At 45.4% G+C, this 18,893-nt stretch overlaps 1 protein-coding gene across 2 annotated transcripts; it reads right to left on the bottom strand.

Annotated features, from left to right (window-relative positions):
- Nucleotides 1-352: 352 nt before the first annotated feature.
- On the bottom strand, nt 353-18,125 carry Fgf1 (fibroblast growth factor 1). Of its 2 annotated transcripts, none has more exons than XM_035439050.1 (3): nt 17,957-18,125; nt 5,540-5,643; nt 353-547 (listed from the first exon to the last, which is right to left on the bottom strand). In XM_035439050.1, the coding sequence occupies exons 1-3, from the start codon at nt 18,123-18,125 to the stop codon at nt 353-355; spliced, it is 468 nt and encodes a 155-aa protein (XP_035294941.1). The 2 variants fall into 2 exon arrangements, with proteins under 2 accessions (XP_035294941.1, XP_035294942.1); XM_035439051.1 differs by having other exon boundaries at nt 353-544.
- Nucleotides 18,126-18,893: the final 768 nt, after the last annotated feature.

The following is an 18,893-nucleotide window of genomic DNA, read 5'->3' as shown; positions in this document are numbered from 1 at the left end:
TACTCAGTAGGAGAAAGAGCATGGAACTACCAAGGACCAACTTCTCAGACCCCTCTGAATGCTTCACATGGTCCCATCTTTGTGTCATGAGGTCCAGCCTGCAGCAGGTGGCCTGAGGCAACTGGATATCCAAACCCAGACCTAGACTGACCAGCCAGTTGGCCCCATAGAAGCAATTTGGCCCTTCTGTTCCAAACTGTGCTGGCAGGGAAAGGGCTCAGCAGAAAAGTGAACTGGCTATTTAGAAGCACTGCTTACAAATTCAGGCTCTGTGGGCTGGGAGTTAGCGCAGCCAATGGTCAAGGGAACATTTTAGGGTCAACCAAAATAGGGAGCACCCAGACAGACCCCTCTAGTCAGAAGATACAGGCAGGGGGAGAAACAAGATTGCTTTCTGGCCATAGTGAGTCCGAGGACCACGCTTGCAGCTCCCGTTTTTCTTGAGGCCCACAAACCAGTTCTTCTCTGCGTGCTTCTTGGATGTATAAGTGTTGTAATGGTTTTCTTCCAGCCTTTCCAGGAACAGGCATTCTTCATTTGGTGTCTGCTAAAAGGATAAAAACCAAAGCGGGGCAGAACAGTTAGTGACTGGTTTGAAATAGGGTTCCTCTTTTGTTCACTATCTGCATGAAAATCTCAAATTCCTTTCTGCACTGGTGATTTCCACTAAAAGGCTATGATTTTTGCCTCAGTATTGTTCTGAACACGAATACTTGTGTAAAATTTGCTTTGCACATAAAGATGCACACTGGAGCCTCAGTGCATTTCGGTTGCTGTTTTGAGACAGGCTTTGAACTCCTGATCCTCTTCTACCTGCCTTCCATGGGTTTGTGCACCATACCTGGTCACTTAGAAAAACAGAAAATAACCTTACTTATTTTAGTTGTTTTTGTTCTTTGTGAGAAGAGTTATACTCTACATTTTTTTATCGTGTGTGTGAGTGTGTGCACATGTGAATATATGTGTGTGCATGCGTGTGTGCCCATGTACATAAGTACACTCACGTTACCCACTCATGTGTGGGGTCAGAAGACAGTTTGTGTGAGTCAGGTCTGCATGTGGGTCCTGGGGATCAAATTCAAGTTTTCAGGCTTGATAGCTACTTCCTTCACCCATGGAGTCATCTAGCCAGGTCATGAATTGTACCACAAGGGAGCCACGAGATGATGGCTCAGCAGATAAAAGTACTTGCCACTAAATCTAACCACTTGAGTTTGAATCCAAGGACCCAAGTGGTGGAAGAAGAGAATCAGCTACCACCAGTTGTCATCTGTCCTTTACACTTGTGCCATGGCACACATCTCTCCCTGTTCTGCCTCCTGAACCACAACCAGTAATACATATGTAATAAAGTAAAAATCAAATTAAATCACAGCTTTAGTTTAAAAAGGAAGAAACACAAGGCCCGTCACCTCCACATAGGCAACTATGGGCATTTGTTGGTTGATTGGTTGGTTGGGACAGTGCCAGAGATTAAATGCAGGACTTTGTATGTTCCAGGCAAATGTTCTACCACAAAACTATGTTCCTACCTCTAGACAACTGTTAACAGTTCATAAATACCCTCCCCTGTCCCTTCATATACATGCAGTATGTATAAGGCTCTATGGATATAGATTCATAATCTATCAAGGTTGTAGTCTATTTATTTGCCTTTTTTTTTTTTAAAGATAGGGTTTCCCTGTCTTACAGCCCTGGCTGTCCTGGAACTTGCTTTGTAGACGAGGCTGGCCTTGAACTCAGATATCTACCTGCTTCAGCCTCTTGAGTGCTGGGATTAAAGGTGGGCATCACCGCCTTATCTGCTGTTATTGTTGGGCAATAAACTAATGAAAGTATATTCATTATTCCTACCAAGGAAAAGTGAAGTTAACATATTAGTCATTTGTTAGGATAACTTTCTGAGTATGGCTTGATTGTAGGTATCAAAATCTGAAACACCCTTCTCTCTGTGTCTCTCTACTCCTCTCTTTTTGTTTCCCTCTCTCTTCTTTTTTCCAGTACTGGGAATTGAACTTAATCCCACATGCTAGGTAAGCTCCTCCAGCCCTAAAACATGTATTATTTTTGATACATGATCCCTTCTAGGACTTTACCATTAGGAGTCAGTTGAATGAATATAAAGTCCTATTTTGAGGGTGGGGTTTGAAGTATTGGCTATTGTGGTAATACAATGGAAGATGTCTATGGCAAGTTGATCATTGGAAGGATAAAGTTCCCTCCTCACAGTAGAACCCAGTACAGCTGTAGACTTACTGAAATAGCCCAAACATATCAATACTGTGGTTCCTTGGAAAATGTCTGTTAGCTGATATTTTTACCTGCAATTCTATTAAAAGGGAAAGAAGTCAGTGTTTCAAATTTCCATTGGGACAGATTCTGGAATGCACATACTCAATTTGAATTTAAGACAACTATGTGGAAACTCTTATGCTATATATACACTGTCCTTTTGATGACCTGCCGTATCGGACTGTGCCTTTTTCCAAGTCATATGATCCTTATGGACTCTCTTCAACCACAGTTGAGTTGTGATTTCCTCTCTCATGGTTTTAAATCAGATCATTCATTGTTCCTTAAAAATGGACATGTTTATTTTATTAGGGTATAAGACCTACCAAACATAGAGGTGGCATCTTGTTAGCCTTTATGGCCTCGTATCTCCCCTTAGACACAGCTTTGCAGATGATGGCTGCTCGCTACCTAGTGAATGGGTAAACGGGATTCTTTTTTCTTCCTGCTTGGGTAGGAGCCAGATTCCTGCTAAGCAAACAGTTTACCACTAAGCTACATCCCGGCCCCAGAGTTAGCTTTTATTAGCAAGGAGCTATGCAACAGGAAGTTTCCAGCTTCTTATTCATTTATAGTCAAGGGAAATGACACCTGGGTGAGACATTGTGGATCCTTCTGGAACAAAAAAGGATATAAATATAGTATTTAATTGAATGACTCTGTCCTGGAGGAACTTGGTCCAGACACTGGTCCTGGGCCACATTGTAGAAACAGAAGGAAGGAGGTGGTTTTAGACCGAGTGGGTTGTCATGATCCTGTAGAAGGATCACCCCATGATGGCCCTCAGTGGGTGTCAGGACTATGTTCAGTGATGAAGGTGAGGATGGTCCTGGTCCCCCCTGTTGCTCTTGGTCTCACTGGGGCAGCCCATGTGCAGAGTGGCTGAGTCATGGCTTAGGTGGCCAGCCATCTCAGAGGTACTGCATCTGCCAGCCAGGCTTTGTGTGGACTCACTATACACTTGGCATAGTACAGGGGACATGTTCCTCAGCTCTTGATTCATGCCTATTGTTGTGGTTGTTTCTATTTTTATATTTAGTGTTTTCCAGGCTTTCCCCCAGTTACTCAGGTGACATGCACTCATTGTGGAAAATTTGTAAAATGCCAGAAGCTGTTAGTGTATTATAAACCTACCCACTTACTACCCCTGTAGCTAACTATATTAATATTTTGTTATACAGTGTTTCAAACTACATTTTGCAAAATACAAATATCCTTTCTACACATACCACAAATCTGAATTAGAATGGATGAATTTCCTAAAATTTGCTCAGAGCATGAGACAGAGCTTTTAGCTATGGTAGAATGTTTCTTTGTCAATCTGGTATATGCAAAGATTCTTAGGACATGCTAAGGTCTTATTTGGGTGAGCTACAATGATGGCCATGGTTGATGTAGGAGAAGGTTTTTTTCTGGAGCCTTGGGAACACTGGTTTTAGACAGTGCTCCCTCAACATTTGTCTGTAAGCGTAAAATATTAGAATAAATGTCAAAATTAACTTCAAATGGAAAAAGCCTAAAACCTTGCCACAATCTCTAATACATTGTGAGTATGTGGGGCTCACAAGCTGATTGTCTTAGAGGGGTCACCAGCATCATGTCTCCCAGGTGCCAGAAGCTGGGGAGCAAGTTCCATGTGAGTAGGAACTGTCTGTTGCTATAGACAAGGATCACAGTGGACAAACAACTTGCTAGAGTAGGCTAGTCACAAGCTTCATTTGAGAGTCTAAGACGGCGTTTGGTTGACTGATTTGATGGGTGATGGGAAGAACTGCCTTGAAGTTCATTTCCTGTGCAGCAGTCACTGCCCAACTCCAATCACCTGAAGTCCTTTCCCATGATAGCATTCCATCTTCTGCCCTCTAGTGGGCAGTAGGAGAGCTGCACTGTGTTTGCACCCAGCATGTTTCTTGTGCCTATTCTGGTTTGGCAATTTGATACCACGAAGGCCATGCCAGACTAAACCTGCCTTTTTAGTAGGTACCGTCTTCCCAAAAGGGAAGTATTGGGTCACAAATTACACACAAGATTCTGTAAGTGCTCAGATACACAGAAGGAATCACTGAATCCAAAGCATGGCAAGTTGGTTTTAACGTTTTAGGTGATCCTGAAACAGAAGAGATTATCTTCAAATTCTAATACTATCTAATATTTTAACATTAAACTACTAACTAAATGTTAAAACTAAGTTTGATTTTGATTTTTAAAAAACCTTTAAGAGATGGGAGAAGGAACATACTCAATAAACCTGACTGCAGTTTCCAGTACCTACATTAAAAAAATCAAGTCAGGCTTGGTGGTGTATGTTTGTCTTAGCATTGGGTATTGGGAGACACGGAGACCCTGGGGTTTTCTAGCTAGTCAACCTAGTCTACTTGGCGAGTCCCAGGCTAGTGAGGGACCCTGTCTTTTTCTTTCCTAAGGTCGACAGCACCTGAGGACTGATATCCAAGGTTGTTCTCTGGCCCTTAGGTGTTTCTGCACACACAGGTGCTTCCCCATGAAAGGTTCAGGCATTATGCTGGCCTGCCCCTGTTACCTGGTGGAATCCACTCAGGCAATACCCTGGTCAGCCCAAGGTTCCATGGGAAAGAAGTCTGCACGCAGGTGCAGAGGACCCCTTAAAAGATAGGCTCCTGCCCCTTTACTCCTCTCTTTCTCTCTCTGTCTGTCTGTCTCTCTCTCTCTCCCCCTGTTCCTGCTCTCTGTCCCCTCTCTCTGTTTCCCCGCTTTCTCTCTATGGCGACCGGCCATGGCGGTCAGCCATTACCCTGTTCCTCTTCTTAGTCTCCCCATTCTACCGGGCCTTATAATAAACTTATAGTCAATATGTCTGTCTCAATATTTCTCTTTTCTTCTTTTTAAACAAAAGAATAATACCCCACACACAGGTAGACCATTAAGAGACACACAGTTCTCACTTAACTCAAGAAACTTTTTTTTTTTTTTTGATTTGAATGAATAACGTAGGATTAGGAATTCTGAAATGAGTGCCTGACAAATTACCAAAGTACCAATCATCGTTTCCTCTCTGCCTGTATGATAATTGGAGTATTTTGAGAGAATACCACAAGAAACTCTTTTATGTTTGTGCCTAAAATAAAGCAAGGTGGAGGGTAGGAATCTCACTGGAAAAAATAACAAACAAAGACTAATTGATGGTGTTTCATTTGCATCACTCCATGTAACAAGACTTCTGGAAACCTCAAGCCTTGGCTGAGTCTGGAGGCGTCAGCCTCATACTTACTGAGCCGTATAAAAGGCCATCCGTGTCCATGGCCAAGTACTGGCCTGTCTCTGTACCCTTTATATACACTTCGCCCGCGCTTTCCGCACTCAGCTGCAGCTGAACTGGAATGAAAATAACACAAGCGAAAGTCAACAAACACCACACTTTTGCCTATAGCCCCGCAGCCAGAACAGTTGGCCATGGAAAATTCTGCTTATTCGTTTTGTAGTGCCCGGAGGATGAGCCCCCCTCCCCCGCCCTGCCCCACCATGAATCAAAAGGGTAGTTCCCTTTCCTTTCTGCTCCAGGGAGAGCTGTTCATGGGGAGTTACATTCCTGAGGATAAGAGTGACAAAGGCTAGCTTGCTAGCCCATCTACCTTGTGCAAACCAGCCCAGTTCCTCTGTCCTCACCCTCTGTCACCTGAGGGGAAATGATTACAGGGAGAGGTGATACTGGTTTCCCTGATTCTGCTACCCCAGAGTTCTTGGAGTACTCTACAGCAGGCAGAGGCAACAGCTTTAGCTGTCACCCTGCTGGATAGGGACACTTTCAAAGTAGAGAGGGACATGATGGCAACTCATTAATGTTTTAAACCCAGAAAGTGTTCTTTTCCTAGAGAGGAGAGAGTTCCAGGGAGTCAGGACTCACCCACAGTGAAATTCAGTGAACCCCTCAACCTCTGGCCATCCAGAGAGGAAGTGATCAGGAAGGGGAAGGAGTTTCCCATTTACCAATAAATGCATGGACAAGAGCAATGCTCTTAACTAGGGGCCATTTTCTTTCACAGGGGATACCTGGAAAAGTCTGGAGATTGTCTGTGTCCTACAACTTGAGGGGGTGAAGAAGGCTACTGGCACTAGTGGGAAGAGGCCGAGCATGTGCGAAATATCCTCCAATGTCCTGGAACCCACACTGAGACACCTTAGATTGCAGGCAAGGATTGTGAGTCACTTGAGACACACCATGTGATCCTCTCAAGGTGCCTTGGGTAGTGATGGATGTACATCAATGCCCAATAGATAATTATTATTTTGCATGTTCACCTAAGAAGTGAGGTGCGTTAATGGTTCACCCTTGGGAGCTAGAACTAATTCTGGACTCTTCTGGACAATTTCTTTAGTCTCTAGACTGTCACAGCTGTCACTCTGACTTGGAGTGAGAGGGCCAGAATAAGTATAGAAAGTAGGTTGGTGGTGGCCATGGCCCAGACAGGGGACAAGATTGTGACCTGAAAAATATAGTTAAGAGGTATGTGTAACTGAATTTCTATCTGTAATGAAATCAGGACTAGGATGGTAGCCCAATAAGCAAGGCTGGGTTGGAGGGCAATGGACTTAAAAGATTTCTCTATGGGTTCATCTAGACCCCTCCCACCCTCCCTAAGTACAGTGATGGGTATGCAGCTTCAGTGGCTGAGATGCTGGTCCCCTCTTCCTGGACATAAGCTTCATCCTGGGAGATGGAAGCACACAGAAAGCCACTCCTAGAGGTGGTACATGTGTGTTTTTCTACAGAGAGCATATGCATGGATTGCCAAGCACATAGGTTCCCCTCTGTAACAGTGTCAGCATTCTGTTTACACAGTTGTCATTAACAACTGTCAGTGACAAAAAGAGCTAACTTTTTTTTTTTTTGCTTGCAATTTTAAGTATATGAGTGTTTGCCCTGCATGTGTGTCTGTGTGCCACTTGTGTGCAGTGATCTTGGAGGCCAGAAGATGGAATCAGAACCTCTGGGACTGGAGTTACAGCCAGTTGTGAGCTGCCCTGTGCGTGCTAGGAATTGAACTCAGGTCCTGTGGGAGAGCAGCCAGTGCTCTTAATTGCTGAGCCATCTCTCTACCCTCTAGCTTGTTCTTTTTGCTAGTTGCCCTGTGCTCCATTCTGTAGCTGCCTGGATCCTATGGTTGGCCACATCCTGACAGATGTGCTGTGTTTCCCCTTCCCCTCTGCTTTCCTCATCCTCCAATTCACACAAGAGCGACACAAGTTACATCACCCTTAGAAGATGCACCTCTCCATCCTCGGAAGTCTGCTGTAGAGACTCAAGACTCCCCCAGTTTCCTGTGGTGAGCAGAGTTTATTGAAATTACAGGAAGTGAGCTGGGAGCCACTGACTTCCATTCCTACTGATCTCCCTACTTTTGGTCATGTCTGAGAGTATGTCATGAGACATTAGGCCAGAGGGCATCCAGGAGCTGCTCTCTCCTGCCTAAACTGGCTCACTCTGCTACACCTGTGTAACTCTTAGTTCGTGGTGTGTGTGTGTGTGTGTGTGTGTGTGTGTGTGTGTGAGAGAGAGTGAGGATAAGAGAACAATCATGGATGCTGTTCCTCGGGATCTATCCACCTTGTTTTTTGAGATAGGGTCTCTCAGTTGGCCTGGAACTCACTGATTATGCTAGGCTGGCCAGAGAGCCTAGGAACCTGCCTGTTGCTGCCATCCCTAGCACTGGGATTATAAGCATGCATTATTATACCCAGCTTTTTCACGTGCATTTTGGGAATGGATCCTGCATCCTCGTGTTGGCATGGCAAGCATTTTCCTGATTGAGCCATCTCCCCAGCCCTCACCAAACTCTTTTAATACCTAAGGATCCTTGTACATCCTATGCCCAGTCTGGCACTTTCCTCCAGATGTTTATAAGGTTTGCTTTCTTCCTCCTTCAGGTCTCTGCCTAAATATCTTCTCAGAGAAGCCTGCTCCAGTGTCTGTGACAGTCTTCCAGCGTGTCCTGTCTTCCCTTCCCTGTCCCCTGCCCATGCCTCCCTAGTGCCCATGTCCTCCTTTCTCACTCACTTGCTATTTCCTTCCATACATTCAGCATGTGATTATCTTACTACTTAAAGCTTTATCCAGGAAGCAGAAAGAAAGGAAGGGAAGGAATTTCCTCTGTCTTGTATTGACTCCTTGGGTCCCCAGTGTGTCCGCGTACTGGGGGTACCACTGTGTCCAGCTGGTATCTGTTGAATGACTGTCACCAGGCTAATGTTGGCAAAGATGGTTCTTCCAAGCCAATCCTCAAGAAGCTGTGGGCTTTGAATTGTGCTCCCAACACATTCTCTGGAGTTAATGGGGTCAAGATGAGATGGATAAGGCTTGATGCTGGCCTCTGCCCCCAACTTTGGGATAGACTAATGGGGTAGTCTTGGCCAGGTTACTTAATCCATCTTAGGCACAATGATGGTGTTTAGGTTCTGTGTCTGTCAAATTCTCTCCAGATCTGATAGTCTATGAAGCATGTGGCTGAGTATGCTAGTGACGATCCGGGGAACAGAATGGCATGGTATATATGGAAAATAGGAATGCAGTTGTAGTGCATGCTATGACATAGATAAGTCTGTGATTGCAGTTGCATGAAAAGCCCAGAATAAGCAAATACATAAATACAGTGAGTAGATTAGTAGAGCCTAAGGCCTGGACAGGGGTTGAGGTGGAGATTGGAGAATCATGGTTAAGAGCCTGGGTGGTTCTATTTTGAAAATCAAAAATAGTAGAGATGTTTGTACAACCTTATGAAGAAAAATTATAAGGGCCAGTGAGATGTCTCAGTGGGAAAAAGTCTCTGCCATGCAAACTAGTGACAATAGTTCAATCTCAGGATCCCATAGTAGATTAGTTTTTGTTTTGTTTGTTTGTTTGTTTGTTTGGTTGGTTTTTTTGAGATAGGGTTTCTTGTAGCCCAGGCTGGTTTCAAATTTGCTGTGTAGACAAAGATGACCCTGATCTCTCAATCCTCTTGCCTCTATTGCCCAAGTATACTAAAATTACAGGCTTGTGCCACCACGCTCCGTGAGGAAGGTTTGTTTCTTTTTAAAGCATTTCATTTTCCACTCTGTCTCTTGCTGCAGGGCTAGGTGAGGGCAAGTTCTTTCCTTCTGTGAAATCCCATCATGGCCTTGGAAAGGTCTCCCAGAGGTAAACAAAGCCAGGACCTACCTAGCACATGACTTCAGCCCTCAGCCAGGGATGGTATGCTGGTGAGAGTCGGCTCAAGAGTTTCCTCTATAAATATTATTTCTCCAGGATGTCCAAGTTTCATAGCTCATTTTCGCTGGGTTTCTTTCTGGCTGTGTTTCCTATACATGTATTTCTGTGAGCAGGGCTGGCAGGAAGGCACAACACCCAGCCTACACCACTCATGTCTGTGACTGGGTGTCCAACCTCCTGTGGGGACTCCATTCTAGTTCTGCAGACCTACACCCTTGCAGCTGCTGGCTGCAGGGAACACTCAAGGGAGCAGCAAGTGTGACCACAGAAAGAGGCAGGGGCTGGCCACACAGCACGTTCCTTCCTCCTGTAGCAGAGCAGGGCAAGGGCTGAAAGCCACACAGTGCCTTCCACCCACCCATGTGTGCCAAAGTTAGTGCTTAGTGCCTGAGGTACTTCATGCATCCAGGACTTACACAGGACTGTGAAGACAGACAAACAAACCTATGGCTCAGCAGCTTGATAACAGAGGCCCCTTGTTTGAAGGCAAAAGTAGATAAAAGTGTAAAAGTACAATTAAATGTTACACCCTCCCATTCTGTTACTCTGTCCCTTTCTCTGTTGTCTTCCTGCCTTTGTTCTTCTAGATCAAAGCAGATGACATACAGCAAAGAAATTGTAGGGAAATAAGTAAATCCTTGCTGAGAAATTTGTAAGCACGAGCTAGCATGTATAGCTCATGAACAGATGTGTGTAAAATGTAAAACTTACTAGATACCAGCCAGGTGTGTCCAGAAGCTGCCCTAGGGAGACTGAGAAGGTGCAGAGGACTGGGGACCCATAGATAGAGGGTCTCATTCATCATTATTCTCTCTCTGTTTCTGCAACCATCTCTGGGTCCTGGCTTGATGGCATTTGGTGGTCCTTGGTCTGTATCTAGTGCATGTTTTTGTGTTTTACTACACACACATGAGCTATTATGCAGTTTTCATCAAATAGTCACCATCTCCCATCTCCCACAATTCTTTGTGCCTTCCAGGGCTGGCAATGTTTTAAAGCTCTCTTCCTAGTCAATGGGCAGACCCTCAGAGTTACTCAGGACTCTCATCCTTTTCCTTCTTGCCTTCCTTCGTTTCTTCCTTCTTTCTTCTCCCCTTTCTTCTTTCCTTACTGTGTGTATATGAAGTGTGTGTGGAAGGTTGCATACATGCTATGATGTCCTTATTGTGTGTATATGAAGTGTGTGTGGAAGGTTGCATATATCTATGATGTCCTTATTGTGTGTATATGAAGTGTGTGTGGAAGGTTGCATACATGCTATGATGTCCTTATTGTGTGTATATGAAGTGTGTGTGGAAGGTTGCATGCGTGTTATGATGTGAGCATGGAGGTCAGAGGACAACTTTTTGGAGTCAGTTCTCTCCTTCCAAAACCTTTATATGCGCTCTCTGTAAAACAAAACAAACTTGGGTTTTTGATTTGCAAGCAAATGCTTTACCCACCAAGTCACCTTGCTGGCCCCAAGACTCAATCTTTTTCCTGGTGACCTCTTTGGTGGTCTGTTACTCAGCCCAGGCTTGAACACAGGGATCCATAAGAGGTGAGTGTTCTTAAGACCTAGAAGTACCAGGGGTGGGGGTGCAGGATATGATGTAGGGTCACAAAAGCCCCAACTTCTTCATAATAAACACCCTCCACCAGGTAAACTCCCTGAGCAGAGAATGACAGCCTCACTGGGAGGGAGACCCAGATGGCTAGAAACAGGAAGGACAGCAGCCCTGGACATCCTAAGTTGCTTATTAATGGAAAACCAAGTTGGTAGTTAGTTGAGTACTTCCTTTAACTCTGGTCTGAAATGGAGACAGCAAATTTTGTTTTAGCAGAACAGGAAACAACTTTCTAAAGGTACTCTAGTGGTAGATAGGAAATTCAGAGCCGTATAAAAATTGACTTGAAGAGAGTTGGGAAAGGCTTGGGTGGTATTTTTTTTTTTTCTAAGTGAAAATGTGTAGCTCAGGCTGACCTGGTACTTGTAGTGATTCTTCTGCCTCAGGTTCCCAAGTGCTGGAATGGCAAGCATGAGGCACCATCTCTGGCTGTTTGGTGGATCTGTGACTGCAAATGTCCTGATAGAATGCAGGGTTGTACCTTCATGTGCTTTATTTTGTTTCTGGGTTGGGTTTCAGGGCTGGACATTGAACCCGGGACTCATTTGTGCTAAGCCTGGATGCTGGAGGGTGCTGGTTTGAACATACAAAACATAAATATCAGCCTGAAATGTACAAAATCACCCTAGAGGCCCATGCTCCTATGTTGCGTGCTCACTGTTCATCATGCTGAGGTCTGCATGCTTACAGCTCCTTCTTGAAGAGGAGCCCAGCACTTTCCATGGGCTCTACCAGCCTCCACTGGATACTCTTGCCTTGTACTGAGGAATAGTTGGCTTCTGCTTTCTTTTCTGTGACCATAACCTTCCATGAGGTCATAACAGTAGCTTGTTCATGGAGAGGTGCTTTGATCCCTTACTTTCTAGAGCAGAATGAAGGGAAAAGAATCCAAGATGTCTAGTGCCAAGAGCAGTGAGCTCTGGGACACCCCATGTCCACCCCTGTCCTGCACTAGGACTTTTACAGTGAAGGTGACAGCTGGTATCTTGGGCTAGGAAGCCAAAGAGGAGGGCCTTGCTTGTGTGTGGCATGGCCTGCCCTTTATGCCTGCTGCCCAGAGAGAGGCCACAGAGATTACGTGCCCAGTTTATTCTGGGTTGGAGACTTCCCGTCCTTGGTTGTGTTTACTCAAAGTGAGGTCAGCCTCATTCAGAACTCAGCCAGGTTGTTTTATGTCAGTGGAGTTTATAATTAAAGTGTAACCACAAACCAGTCTTTGCAAAACATTAAAGACAGAGGAGGGGAAAAACAGACTAGTGGGGGAAAATTCCAGTGGTTTTAAATGTCTCTCTCTCTCTCTCTCTCTCTCTCTCTCTCTCTCTCTCTCTGTGTGTGTGTGTGTGTGTGTGTGTGTGTGTGTGTATGTGTATGCATACATATGGAAAAGACTTTTGCTAACATTTGTAAAGGTGTCTTGTCTTTTAACATCTGGAAAAAAAATCAGGAAACCTTTTTATTTAGTTCAGAGATAGACTGATACATATGTGTGTGTTTTCATATGTATACTTTAGTTTCTCCAGAAAAATCCCTCTATAATCAAACAAGGGGTCTTGAGTTAGACTCAGGGACCCAAGAGGCTGATATAGCACATATGGCAGGCAGGAGTATCCTGTTGGGAGGACATTCCTCTCTATAGCCCTGCCTGTCTCTCTGGCTATGGCAGCAGGGTCCAGACCTCCCCAACGTGGTTCTTTGGAAAGCTGTCCTGTCTTGGAATCCAAGCTGGTGGGGAATAGAATGCCTTTACCATTAAATGTGGACTCCCATCTGACTAGACAATGGAAGCCTGGACTGCCCCCAAACAGTATACAAGGAGGGATTTCACTGCAGTGTGGTCTGCCTGGATCCAGGGCAATGCAGTAAGATCCTTTGGACCAGCAAACTCCCCTGGTGCCTTTAGGATGTGGCTAGATTTATAAATATTTGATTGGCACACACTCTGTTGAAGAACATTTCCATCTGTGTGGTGAGTGATGCCGAGCATCCCCCTCCCCCACAGCTTCCTTCCTATGTGCTGGGGATGCTAGGGGCTGTAGGCGCCATGAGGAGGCTGAAGCTTAGGGATTCTGAGGAGTGTGCCATTCCTCTACAGCTGCTGTTCTAGCTGATGATCTTACTGAAGAGTAAGAGCTGACATGCCTTCTCCAGAGAGGAAACTCTGGCAGGAAGAGCAGACAAGCATAGAACTCTTTGCCTTGGCTCTAGTGGCTTCTGTCCCAGAGAAGTTAGATGGGAAGGGCTTGCTGGGCTAGGGCCTGGGCAGGCTGTGGTTTTGTCCCAGGGAATTGAGATGGGCAGGGCTTACTGGGTTAGGGCCTGGGTAGGCTGTGGCTCTACATCCGTTGTCAGGAGCTCCAATTGGGACAGTCTTGGAGAAGCTGGGATGTAAAGTCACCAGCAGTTCCGTGAACAAGCTTAAGATTTATTTAATGGCCAGCTGTCAGATGGTTGGATGAGGAGGCACAGTGAGCCCAAGGAAGAGGACGATAGTGACCCTGGAGACTGGCACTGTTTTGAACATTTAGTTGCCTGGCAGTATGCTGAGCACTCTTAGAAATATCACATTTCACATTCCCACTTTTCATAAGTGATAAAGAACTGTTCACATTCTTATTTCTAAAACAAGAAAACTTAGACGCATAGAGGAAACGTAACTGCCATAAGGTGTCACAGATGTGGTAAATACAGTCAGGGAACATCAACCTGCCCTTGCCTGTCTGTGCCTCATGATAGGATAAGTATGCGATTGTATTTAGTTTGTGGAGTGAAAATGCTGTCTGTCATGTTGATAGTATAAGGGTGGTGGTGGTATCCTCAGGGAATGGTCTTAGTATTAGAACAGAAGGGCTAGGCTCCACAAACTGTCCCTGTGAGGGGCCGGTCACACCCTGTTCACTTTAGGGTTTTCAGCGCAACATTGACTAGTGACCTCAGAGGATTGTTGTTGGGTGGAAATGACCTTCTGTGAAGGGCCTGGCACTTATCAGTGCTTGACAGACATTTCTTGTGATATTGTTGGGTTGAAATTTATCTGCCAACAATACAAGTCAGTCAGTCACTCATCAAACGAATGTTTACTGGGCATTGAACCAAGGTGGCAGGCAATATGCTGAACACAAAAGTTGCAGTGTTGAACATCAAGAGCAATGTCCTTGTCCTTGGGGGGCCTGCAGGGGAGAAGCCCAGTAAACAACCTCATAAGGAATTGCAGAAGTGTAGCTGCAAGGAAGAGTGTACAGATCTGTAGCATCCTTCCCATACTCCGTGTCCAACATGGAACTGATCGTCTTCCCCTGATCCCATGGCTCTCCCTAGACTCTCTCACAGTCACATATCTACCTGGGAAGGGCTTTCTGGGCTAGGGCCTGGGCAGGCTGTGGTTTTGTCCCAGGGAATTTAGATGGGCAATCTTCTCACAAGCTGCATCCCCAGGGGTAGCCCACACTGTGTCTGACTCTATCGTGGACACTATGACATTGTAACTAGTGTTTATCTGATATAGGGACAATTGCCCAGAGCTGTGGCCCAAGCCTTGGTGAAGGCACAAGCTCTGCCTCCCCTCTCTACAGGAATCTGGTAGAGACATTTTACTTACAACTATTTTGGGATCTCCAGTGCACAGCATCCTTTAGAGTTTAATACCATGGATAAGGTACCTGGAAACTATTTCTCCCAAGGGTAAGACAGAGAAATTTGGATAATTTCCTCACTCTGTGTACAGCACATCAACTCATTGAGGACAAAGAGAAGCTACGAAAGGAATGAACTTTTTGTCTCGCTAGGCTCTGAGGCAAGCTCTATCTTGTGGTGTCTGTGATTTACCTAAATATCTGCCTGACTTTTAGGGGTGCTTTTCCTTCAGAAAACTTTGAGATGCGGCTCTGCCTGCCATGCTCAGATCAATTAAAGAATAGAACTTCCAATCTGGGCTATAGTGACTGACACACACCTTTATTTAACCCCAGCACTCAGGAGGCAGAGCAGGCGGATCTCTGAGTTCTAGGCCAACCAGGTCTACAGAGTAAGTTCCAGGGCAGCCAGGCCTACACAGAGAAACCCTGTCTCAAAAAACCAAAATAAATAAATAAATAAATAAATAAATAAATAAATAAATAAAATAAGTAAAAAATAAAAAAATTACAACTTCCATTTGGCAGTGTGTGTGTGTGTGTGTGTGTGTGTGTGTGTGTGTGTGTGTGTTGTGGCTCTCCAGGGTCTCCACTCCAAACTGCCCAAAGTTGCTTCTGCCTCTGAGGCCTGAGGTTCAAAATGGCAGTGCCATTGCTGGGCAGAAGATGGCGACAGATCCACACTCAGGGAGATCACCCCTGCCCAGGAGGCCCTCTGTGGCAGGCTGGTAATGGGAGGGACACAGAGTGAGGCCTCTGGGGACTAGAAGAATCGCTGACTGGACAACGTAAAGCCTCTTTAGCAGAGCACTTCATGAGAACAGAGAGAATATCAATTGTCTGGTTAGAAAGCAACAGAGTAGGTCATGAGCACCAGCATTCCAGGGCCCTGACTGCAGAGGGCATGTGGATTGTCCATTATAGTTTCAACAGGTACAGGGCAGATTGCTGGCTATTTACCTTAGGACCATCCCCTTGGCCCTTGTTCTTAGTTCCAGAGTAAGCAAACAATAAGCCCATAGAACTGCTGGCAGAGGAGCCTGAATTCAGGCTCCAGCCCTTTGTGGGCCAAGAGAAGTGCCTTAGTATCTCATTGTATGTCCATACACCACAGTAAGTCTGGAGACTTGGGAGGTAGCAGCAATATTGGTCAGCATGTGCTGAACTGTTACCCTGGCAGGCACCGTGCCAAGTACAGTTACTATATTATTTCATTTAACTCCCCCAAGAAACCAGTAATCAGTATTCTCACCAAGTTCACACAGCAAATATCCCAGCATCCCTTGGGCACATACTTCCTTACAGCTCTGCTACTGAGCTATGCTGAGTTCCCAGGGTTTCTGACAGCCCAGTAGCTAAGTCCCACCACAAGCTGTCCCAGTGTTATGTACCCAGAAACATCCTATACTGCTAATGATAGAATGATCAGAGTGAAGGCACATGACATTTGTCCAGAAACCCAGTAACTATAGCCTCTTGTTACCCAGAAGCTTAAGGTTTTTAAGAACCAAGAAAACCTCAAGAAACGTCACCACGATCACCTTTGGTTTGGATCTTGGGGACTGGAATATCCCCCATTAGTTCAGAAAATCGATAGGACTTAGTAGACATTTAAAACTCGGAGAAATTAAAGCTTGTTTCCCTGGGTTGTGTGGGTGGACACATGTGTTGTATACCATGCCTGGTACAATGAACTAAAACCTAAGTTCATTTGTGAGACAGGGTCTTTATTCTAAGCCCTGCTCAAACCGTGTAGCTGTAGGATGGCATTGCCTTGGATTATTCTTTCCTCCAATTCCCGAGTTCTGAGATTATAGATGCATGACACCATATCCAGTTTATATTTAGTAAGGCCTCCTATGCTAGGCAAGCACTCTACCAACTGGGACACAGACTCAGCCTAAACTTGGTTATTTTTAATGTTCTAGAACTTCTATTTTTAGCTTGTTCTGGGTTCTTATTTTTCATAGAATGGAAAACATGTAGGAAGCCCCCAAATCATAAGCCTGCACCAGTGGCAAGCCCTAGCACTCACCTTTCTGGGGGAAAAAGGGACAATGCCCACACCCATCACATATGCATCTGAGACTGAACAAAGGAGCATCTCAGAAGCCATCATTGCACTGAGTCTGTGATGTTTGTTGCTTACACGGGGTATAATCCAACATCTAGCATAAGTCAGCACATCAGCAATTTGCATCCCATTTTCAAGCCAGTCCCAAGCCTTCTTTCCACCTGTGATTTCCTGTGTCTCTCTGCTTGCAGCATGTTTGGCTCTAGAGATTGCTGCTCCTCTACTCAGGGAGCAGATCTGGCTTTTGACTTCCCTACAGCATCTAATACCCTAGTGGTACTCAGAGAATCTCTGACTCTTATAGAAAGCAGACACCTAATATCACACACACACACACACACACACACACACACACACACACACACACACACACACACACACAGGCACTCATGCACTAGAAGTACTGGTCAGGTAGATTATTTTCCCTAAGCCACACCTCCATTTATCAACCTTGTCTGAAAGCCACTGCTGGGGAAGCCCAGAATCATCAGCCTCTCACTCTATGGCTCCCATCTCTGGCTCCATTAGTGTCTGGAGAATCATTTGACCCCTTCTGCATACCACAGCCACATCTGCACAATGCTCTGCAGGAAAGCTGCATAATTTATGATGTGTTAAGCTATGGTTGGAGATGGGGATTCTCAAATCAAGCCCAGTGGAGACATCACCTGGAGAGTCTGTTAACTTGAAATTGAGCCCATAGTTTTGTGCAAGATTTCCTGTCCCTGACCATTAGGTTCTTTCCACCAGGGATGACCAGGCCCTTGTCTGGCTTGAGAGCCTGATCTTCTGTTAGGTTATAGAAAGGGATGGTGTGTGTGTGTGTGTGTGTGTGTGTGTGTGTGTGTGTGTGTGTGTGTGTGTAGTGATTGAACCCTAGCATAGGTTATGTCAGGTCAACAGAGGATTCCTCCAAAAGCTTGCAATAAGATGCAATCAGCTAAGCGGTAACCCACAGCTCCCTGTCTTCCAAAGACCAGCCCCTTTGTACATGTATGTTATCTCACTTCTGAATGCATTCTGCCTACAAGAGCCTTGGAAAGTGGGTATCTTTTCCCAGTCCCTGCCGTCTTCCCATGCCGGACTACGGAAGACACAGAAAAGTGTGGGTGCAATTTAAATAGCTGCTTACTGTGCTGGTCACTCCTGTCCCTTGTCCCATCCACTGTGCCATCTGGAAGGATCCTCAAGAAGTGGCCCCCGTTGCTGCAGTAGAGCAGTTTGGGCTTCTTGTAGTTTCCTGGAGGCAGATTAAATCTCTCTGTCAGGGCTGAGAAGGTGGTGATTTCTCCTTCAGCCATGGCTCAGCGGCAACCGGTGGTGGGACTCTCAGGACTGAAAGAAATGAAACACACCTGTAGAATGCTCTTCAGTAAAGGTATGATGGACATATTCTGGAAGGGAAGGATAACGCAGGGCCAAGGACTGCTCATGTGATACCCAAAGTGGACGGGCCTTGAGGTGGGTGGTGTAGAAGAAGGATGGCCCCTTGCCTGGGAGAGATTTTCCAGGCAGTTCTCTCTTCCCAATTGGATACAGTTTTACAACAAGCTAGATTTTTTTTTTGAATTTCAAATTTAATTATTTGATCAAGAGGAAAAACATTAGGTCTTGGTTCTTCCTTCTGGTCCACATGTATCCTCAAATTAAATACTGTAGTTGTACTAAAATAACACCCAGGGTCTGGCTGAAACCCACAGAAGCCAAGAGGCTGAGGCTGAGGTTCTGCCTTCCACGCTCACACTGTTCTGACTAGATACTGCCAAGCTAGAGTGGGGCAGAGGGTACAGATGGCCTGGGCATTCGAGCAACTGTGAGCCAAGGGTGCAGCAGGGGCAACAAAGGGTTAATATCTATGGCAATCTTCTAAGTTTGCTGGAGGAAGGGAAGAAGGCAGAAAGAGGGACTTGGGACATTTTTGAAGAGAAAGTACTGCACTTGGGACACTTTCTGAGACAGAACATCTTAAAGGCTGTGCCAGGCCACTGCTAGTTTCATAGCCTTCCACAAGACCCTCTTATCACACAGGGATGTCAGGTCTGTCTGTCCTTTACCCAGACCATATTCAT

This window comes from Cricetulus griseus, chromosome 2 (assembly GCF_003668045.3).
Source record: "Cricetulus griseus strain 17A/GY chromosome 2, alternate assembly CriGri-PICRH-1.0, whole genome shotgun sequence".
Lineage (NCBI taxonomy): Eukaryota > Metazoa > Chordata > Mammalia > Rodentia > Cricetidae > Cricetulus > Cricetulus griseus.
The sequence above is the reverse complement of the archived record's forward strand: the minus strand, read 5'-3'. Positions and strand labels throughout refer to the sequence as shown.